Source organism: Lotus japonicus, chromosome 3, assembly GCF_012489685.1.
Source record: "Lotus japonicus ecotype B-129 chromosome 3, LjGifu_v1.2".
Classification (NCBI taxonomy): Eukaryota; Viridiplantae; Streptophyta; class Magnoliopsida; order Fabales; family Fabaceae; genus Lotus; species Lotus japonicus.
Window position 1 is genome coordinate 51,978,419 of NC_080043.1, and position 7,915 is coordinate 51,986,333.

At 44.9% G+C, this 7,915-nt stretch overlaps 1 protein-coding gene across 2 annotated transcripts; it reads left to right on the forward strand.

Annotated features, from left to right (window-relative positions):
• Window positions 1-3,306: 3,306 nt before the first annotated feature.
• Window positions 3,307-7,372, forward strand: LOC130743266 (uncharacterized). Of its 2 annotated transcripts, XR_009021408.1 has the most exons (5): window positions 3,307-4,183; window positions 4,657-4,796; window positions 4,868-5,020; window positions 5,112-5,411; window positions 5,509-7,372. XR_009021408.1 is itself a non-coding variant. In XM_057595438.1 (4 exons), exons 1-4 carry the CDS (start codon window positions 3,307-3,309, stop codon window positions 5,139-5,141), a joined length of 1,200 nt encoding a protein of 399 aa, XP_057451421.1. In that variant the 3' UTR covers window positions 5,142-7,372. The 2 variants fall into 2 exon arrangements, 1 of the variants encoding a protein (XP_057451421.1); XM_057595438.1 differs by having other exon boundaries at window positions 5,112-7,372.
• The last annotated feature ends 543 nt before the right edge of the window (window positions 7,373-7,915 follow it).

The following is a 7,915-nucleotide window of genomic DNA, read 5'->3' on the forward strand; positions in this document are numbered from 1 at the left end:
AGCTTCATTTCAGCTTTGATTTCATCTTGCAACCCGTTTAAGAATACTCCTTTCAGCACCTCTCTGTCAGCGTTCCTCATGGGTGCTGCTAGTAACTCAAAATTTTCCCTGTACTCCATAACGCTTCCTTTCTGTTTCACACTCAACAGAGGACCAAACGGGTTCTGGAGAAGTGCAGGTTGGAAACGGCGAAACAGAGCTTGTTTGAAAGGTTCCCAAGCTCGCTCTGGTGTCTGCTCTTCCCACCACTGAAACCACCCAAAGAGCACGATCCTCCATGGCGATCATCACCATCTCGATCTTCTCCGCTTCCTCAACCCGGCTGAGTCGGAAAAAACCGCTCAACCTTGGTGACCTACCCGTAAGCGTCGTTTCCATTGAACATCGGGATGGTCCACTCGTCTTCCTGTGACGGCACGCAAATGGCTCCGGTGGTGATAGTGCTCGTGGTGTTCTCTGCTGCGTGACGCTGTTCGCGACCCGGTTCGTGACCCGTCATAAGTTCTCGCTGTTGAGACTGAGTTGTGCTCGCGTGAGCTCCTCCGATGTCGCGGGGTATTGGAACGCCCCCTGGTTCGCCGTCGGTCGCGACTCAGGAAGAGTCGCCGGAGTTCTTCAAACTGTTCGTGAGCCACCTCTTTCATCTCAGTAAGGGAACGCTCCAGATCATCCACTTCTTGATTCCATCGCACCGCGGGTCAGCACCATACAACTCCCTTTTTGGATCGGGAGCTCTGATACCCAATGTTAGGTACCAGAAAACAGAGTAGGAAAATAGAGACTGATTATACTAGATTAGCACTGAATCCTCTGGTATGAACCCAGAAGCAGTGTTTGCAGTAATACAAAGGAAAGCAAATGAAGAAGAAAATGAACAAAGAGCAAATTCGAGAGTGCTCTATCTCTCCCAAGTCCTAGCCAATTTCTGTCTACCTCTCTCTCTATACTAACATATATATCCTTAGCTAATAGTACTGGTCCCCTCCTTATCATTGAGAATCTGCCACCTCACCAGGTGGTCGTTATTTTGGGATCCTAAGCTTCTAGAATGTTGGCCTCCAGCTGTGGCTTGGGCCTCCTAGCATAGACGTTGCCAAACCTGGGCCTGGAGCTTGGGTTTGCAACATGGTTCAATCAGTTAAAAAGTAAGTATACATTTTTATTTCAGCTCAACGAAATATATGACCGAATACTAGTCATTAATGATAAAGAGATGCCAGTACTCTTCAAAAGAATAAGGTTACAAGTGAAACCTCCATATATGACATAATTTAAGACTAAATCTGATATTAACTCAAGACTAAACCCTGATTCCTTTAGAATATCTGTTTACGTGATTTTTGGTAAACAAATATCCTCTTAGTTCGGCTAAAGGAAGTTTAGATTCAGGGTCCTTTTGAGAAAACGCTTTGCCAAAGTATTGTGTGTGTGTGTGTGTTTTTTCGACAAAAACGAATTGGTTTAGACAGAACTGAATTTCATTAAACACGGGGTCAATTACAAAGGGGTCACATACATAAAATAACACAAAAACTACAAGAGATGTGGATCTCGACAAGAAAATGCATAAAGGAACTGAGAATTAAATAAGCTTAAACACGAGAAAACTAAAGCGTTGGTTCTGCAACATACTCCTCCATCATCACGTTGTGCTCCTTGAGTCTCATTGATGCGGACATTTGGAGCTTTTGGTGAATTTTCAGAGTTTGAGTTGGGAACCCCTCTTTCTGCTGCTGCTTCTTCTATTTATAGTGCTGTTCCTGCCCACGTTCTTGGCGGTTTTTCTTGGATGCATGATGGCTTCGTGGGTTTTGAATTTTTGGCGCCATGCCCCACGTTTAGCCGGTGGTCTTCGCGCACGTGACTCTATTGCCACGTGGATGGTTCTGAGTCGTGGGCAACCGTTGCTATTCGTGGCATCGTGGGTATATGCACGTGCTTGTAGTTGCTTGTTACTCGGTAACTGCCTCTTCCATTAAGATGATCGAGATTTCTTCATCTGCTGAGTTTGTCGAGATATAGCTCTCACTAACTTGACTTTGAGGGACACCGTGTGCTGAGTTACCGGTTTCGCCATAACCCTTGCTGTCGAGAACCCACCTTTGCACCATGGTGTCGAGAGTCGTAGTGCTCGTAATTTTTGGCTTAACAGTTGCCCCCCAAGAATGTTGGTTGTCGACTGCTTTGGCTTGAAGACACCAAGCATTTTTTATCGCAGCCGTTCGATTCCAACGATTCAAATACTTTGTGCTCTTGACCATTCGATCTTCAAGTCCAATCAGCAGCCATAACGTCTGATGACTTCTCCACTAGCTGACATTATAGCCTTTTTAGGGCCATGATTTCACCTATGCCAAAAAGCTGAGAGGTGACATGAGTTAACTAATAAAATAATTGCTTGGACCCCAAATTTTTATAAATTACTGCTCAATGCGGCCTGGGTTCCGTTTGCCCTTCTCTTTATAAATACCCTCTTGGTATTCCTCGTTCAAGCTTTACTCTTTTCTCAAACCTTCAGCTTCTTCCCCCAGCGTTCTCACTTCATCTTCTTCCGTTTTCTCTGGAATATCTACCGTTTTCTTCAATGGCTTCCAATCCTGAGCAGACCATTCCGTTGGCCACTGAGCTTAAGCTGGATGAATCCAAGCGCGTGGCAATCCCGGAACCCCCCAACGAAGCAGAGAAGAGAGCTATCTGGAAATCCCAGGTACTCATTCCTTTCTCTGTTAATGGTACTTTACGCGCCATTTTGGGTCCTTTGAAAGTAGTGAAGCATGATAGGCCCAATAGTCTCCCTGAACAACATGAATCATTTCACCCTAGCGTTAGGGGAGAGGAGCTTATTTTGGCATTTCAACCTTCTTACCGTATGCCATTTCTTTCCGACCCAAAACGAGCCTTTCGTTCAGCTCCTCCTAACCCCTCTGCTAACGACAAAGCCTACCTGAAATGGTTGGATAGGGTTGAGGAAGATAAGAGGCAACACTGGAAGGATGTCGGGATTCTCGACTTGATTCAGCTGTCGAGATCTCCAATCTCGTATAACCCTGCTATGTTGTTGAGTGCACTTTATTTCTGGGAGAGGTCCACTAATTGCCTTCATGTTCCCTTTGGCATGATCACCCCCACCCTCTTGGATGTTGCTGCTATCACCGGATTATGACCCATTGGTGATGATTATCACTCTGCACCTGCCACTGTTAAACCCATCTCGATTCCTACTGACAACATTTCTTTTAGTCGATTCATTATGTCGAGAGTGGTGAGGTGTCTGATGCTGAACATGTCGCTTTCTTGCTGTACTGGATGTCTGCTTATGTTTTTTGCACCAAGTCTTTGCGTATTCCTGCCAAGCTTTTGCCCTTAGCCAATCTACTTCACGAGGGTCGACAACTCGCTATGGCTAGGCTTGTCCTTGGCAACCTCTATCAAATGCTGAATGAAGCTGTCGAGGATATCCGGAATACCAAGACCGTCTCTCTGAATGCAGCTGGACCTCTTTGGCTGTTTCAACTTTGGTTGAATGCAATCTTCGAATCTCTTCTGCCGGCACAAGATAATCCTCCAACTGTTTCTAACACCAGGATTGATGCCCACAGGCTCGAGACCCTGACCCCTGCTTATGATGCGTCGAGTTTTGAAGCTGATTTCAGAAAGTACTTTACCATGTTTCTCGAGCTGAAGCATTATCGTTCCAGTTTCTCTCCTTACAGCAAGGCTGTTCGTGGCCCTTTCCGGCTGAGGAATTCTTACCCTATTGCTTCTGATTCTGCATTGCCCAAAGAACACCATATCACGCTCTGGAGGACCCTCTTATCTCCTAGGGTTTTAACTGTGGGCTTTGCTAGCAGTGACTACACTCTATGTGGCTACAACCCTCAATTGGTTTCTCGACAGTTTGGGCTTAGCCAAGTTCTACCCAACACTTTATTTGACAAGAATCTAGTCCTGTACCCCGGAGCTATTAAGAGGGCTTCTGCTTTCGACACGACTGTTCAGTTTTATAACAAGAAACTCCTCAACCTGAGCCCCTTCACTTACGCTCCTTCATATTATGCTACTAATGCTTTCAAAGCCTGGTGGTCTGAGTATTGGGCTCAAATTTCGAAGCCCCTCGTCGATTGTCTGCAATGCATGACATATGCTTTTCTTTTGCAGAAGCAGGATCCGAAGAAGACTAAAGGTATGCACCTGGCAGAAATTCGATCTTTTCAAGAGTTCTTTGGTGTGGTATATTACCCAAATCTTCGCCTTCGAGATACGGTTGCGAAAGCAGCTCAAGTATTAAGGCAAAAATGAGAATTTAAAGCCAAGAAATCCAAGTTAGTTGTTCCTCCTGGTGAGGAGGGTCTATCTTTTGTTATTCGAAAAACTGGCTTTAGGTTCCCATCTTTGCCTACGAGTAGGTTTGCATTGGCCTTTCCACCGGTCTTGCCTAAATGGGTTGACCATGTAAACATAAATGTGTTGGCCAATCAAGCTCTACCTCCTCGAAAGCGAGTGACTTGGACTAAGTACCACCTATGGAACTTTCCGTATCATGTGCCCGTCGAAATCTTCAACCACATATCGCTGAACATGCGTATTGGTCAAGGTAATACTTCGACTTGGCCTAGGTTTTCCTGTTTTACTTCTTAATTTCTCTTTTGTTTACAGCTGAAGTCATTACTCGACCGGCTCCTCAAGTTATTTCCCCAGTGGCTCATTCTTCCAAGGACAAGCCAGTCGTGATTGAGGATGATGATGATGATGATGATGATGAGGATGATGATGTCAGTCTTGCTGACAAGCTCAAGGTACTTTCCTCATGTTTTTCCCTTTTTCTTTTCAATTTCTTTGGATTATGAACTAACGTATTCTTCGACAGAGTCGAAAAAGGAAACCTAAGCCTGTTGCTTCGGCCAGTCAGAAGAGGGCCAAGGGGGCTGGTGTTTCCACCACCAGTGGGGCTTCTAAGTTGGCATCTGATGCTCAACCAGAAGTCGATGACAAAGAAGGTGGTGGCGACGCCGCCATTCAGGTATGTTTTCCATTCTCGAGGGTACCTTGTGACATTTTTAACCTGTGGTTTCCTAATCTGAGTCATTTCTTGTTTGTTTTGTTCCTTTTAGGCTGATGTCCATGAGCATTCCACTCAATAAAACAGAAAGAGAACCCGGGAGGGAAGTTAGACAGGACGCGAAAGCAAGACAGATTGCGGCTAGGAGCCATCCCGTGAGAATTCTCCAGCTCCCAACCTTGCAAAATCCAAAGCTGAAGGTGTCGAGAAACCTCCCAAGGCCGCATCCTCGGCTAAAAAGACCTCAACATCTGAGGGAAGGAGGAAGGTCAGGAGCAAATCTGGTCATAAGTCTCCCCGCCGTTCCAGAAGCTCCACCAACTCGAGCCCTTCTAAGGAATCTGCTTGCCAGGTATCTTTATATTTTTCATGTTTTGTTGGCTCCTCTAATATGCATTTTACTTTATCGAAAAGGACATTAAAGAGGTTTTTCTTGTTGGAAACTCAAGGTGCAACCTCTCCCATTCGCGGAGCAGAACCTCTTCCAGGCAAGGATGATAACCCTATGCCTCCTCCAAAATCGGCTGCCACTATGCAACCTTCGCCTCAAGCCAAGGGTGGCTCTTCATCTCATGTGTCTAGTGAAAAGCTCGACACTTTATTTGAGGAGGACCCGCTGGCAGCTTTGGATGGCTTTCTCGATGGCACCTTGGAATGGTATTCTCCACCCCATCAAGCTGATGCCACTGCTGAGACTGCTCAATCTAGTGGGGTGGCCAATTTTCAGCAAATCGTGGAGAGTATGGGTCGGCTGAAGGCTATTGTTTTCGCCAGTGGGTTTCTCTAACAGATCCAAGTTGATCCTCAAACGAGCCATGCTGCTAAGGAATTGCTCGTCTTCCTTCTTGGCCAAAAACTTGATTCTCATCAGGCTGCTGCTCTGGCCAACCTTCAATCCTTCTTAGTGGATGCTTCAGCCACTTTTCATCAAGTTAAGGACGTCGGTCAAGCTGTCAGCCTTAAGGAAGCAAAAGTCTCTTCTGGTAAAGCTCAAGTTGCAGCAATGAAAGAGGACTTCAAGAAATTCACTGCTAGGAAGGTTTTAATTGCAGATGAAATCTCTGAAGTCGACACTAAACTTGAGGAGCTGCATCGAGAGATTACCAAGTTGGAGAAAAAGCGAGCTGATTTGGTCGAGGAGGGCCCTGCTGTGAAGGCTCAGTTGGATGTGCTTACTAAGGACTCCAAGGCTCTGATCATCTCGACAAAAGATGTTATCAAGGAGTTGGAGGTTGACCAGGCCGTGAAGAAGGATCTCGATGCCAAGATTGCCACCTTCGCTGATCGTTTGAACTCTTTTAAATCCCTGCTTTAGGACTCTCTCTTATCAGTATGTAATGATGGCACTATTTTAACCATGGCTCTCGATGCCAATTTGCATGTAATATTTCGACAATGGTTTTGGCACGTCGGCCATATAATTTTGACGTTTAATTTGCCATGTCTTTTCAGTTTCCATTGTGCATTTATTCTGATGGCTATTCACTTATTGTTGCACCGTTCAAACTCCCTTGCACCCCCTTACGTAGTCGTTGCTTTGTTTCTGGGGAATAAACCAATTTATTGCAATCTTATACCACGTTTTCTTGATTCAATGTAAGTCTTTGTTCATTAAATGCCAAAGCCATTTACGATGGTAGTGGTAATTTACATGGCCTGTAACTATAAGATGAAGAGTTGGCAACTGATTGCCACCAATTAATGCACTCCTTTGTTGTTATACTATAAATAGAGCGTTTTTGGTTAGTTCTCTTCAGTAACTTCTTCAAACTCTCCCTTGCCCCTTTTCTAGAATTCCTTTCCTGCTCTTACACACCCTTTCAACCATGGCTAGCCGTCGTGTTCTTAACCAGATCCGGAGCTTGGCCTTTGACGAAGACCTGTTTTGGGAATTGCATTCCTCTCTTTCTCTGGTTGAAGAGCTTACCAGGCTCATTAACCAGCTTTTGCAGAGGAATATTATTGCCTCTGTAAAAACCCCTCTCCTGGAGTTTCTGGGTCTCCTGCACGAAGCTGTACCCCTATATGAAGAACACCGGGAGCTTACTGCTCGAGTGTTCTTTGCTGAACACCAAATTGAGGAGAAGATGGAGGAATTTGAAGAGTTGAAGGCTGCTCTGAACCAAGCGGACCCTGAGAGGAGTGTGGGAGCTCTGAAAGCCTTGGTGGACAAGCTTTCTTCCACTGCCCGTGAGGAGCTGGATCTTCGACAGGAGAAATCGAGACTGGAATCCCAACAAGAGGATGTCTTGAGGCGCATGGAGCCTCTTAGGGCCAAATACGATAGTTATAGGGCCAATCCCCCTTTTTAAAGTTTCTTTGCCATAGTTGTAAATGCTCTATTCTAATTAATAAAACATTCGAGTTTGGCAATTTACTTTATTTATTTTCTTATTCTTGCTTCCTTAGTCGATGTTTATTTCATGCAACGTTGGCTTATACGTTTTTAAGTATTTGCCATTTACTGTTATTTGTCGATTTCGACCTCTTAATTCTTTAATCGAATAAGCGTTGTTTAAAAGTACTTTCTCGACTGTGAAAGGGCCTTCCCAATTTGGGGCCCACTTTCCATAGTGTTTATCCTTTTTATCGACTGGTAAAACAACCTTCCATACGTAATCACCGGGCATAAAAGCTTTAGCTCTAACCTTTTTATTATAAGCTTTAGCAACGCGATCCTTTTGCCTGGTTAAGGTATCCAACGCCAATAGTCTTTCTTCGTCGAGATTAACTAATTCATCAAGCATCATATTCCAATAATCTTCACTTGGAATTTCCTCTTGCCTTTGAATTCTGCATGACTGTAAATATACTTCTGCTGGTAACGCCGCTTCTTGGTCGTATGCTAGTCGAAAT

Bases quoted from the DNA above. Each gene is read 5' to 3' on its own strand.
- LOC130743266 (XM_057595438.1), top strand. From the start codon at position 3,307: ATGTCTGCTTATGTTTTTTGCACCAAGTCTTTGCGTATTCCTGCCAAG. The intron at 4,184-4,656 runs GTATGCACCTGG...TTTTGTTTACAG, and splicing joins GGATCCGAAGAAGACTAAAG to CTGAAGTCATTACTCGACCG. The intron at 5,021-5,111 runs GTATGTTTTCCA...TGTTCCTTTTAG, and splicing joins GTGGCGACGCCGCCATTCAG to GCTGATGTCCATGAGCATTC.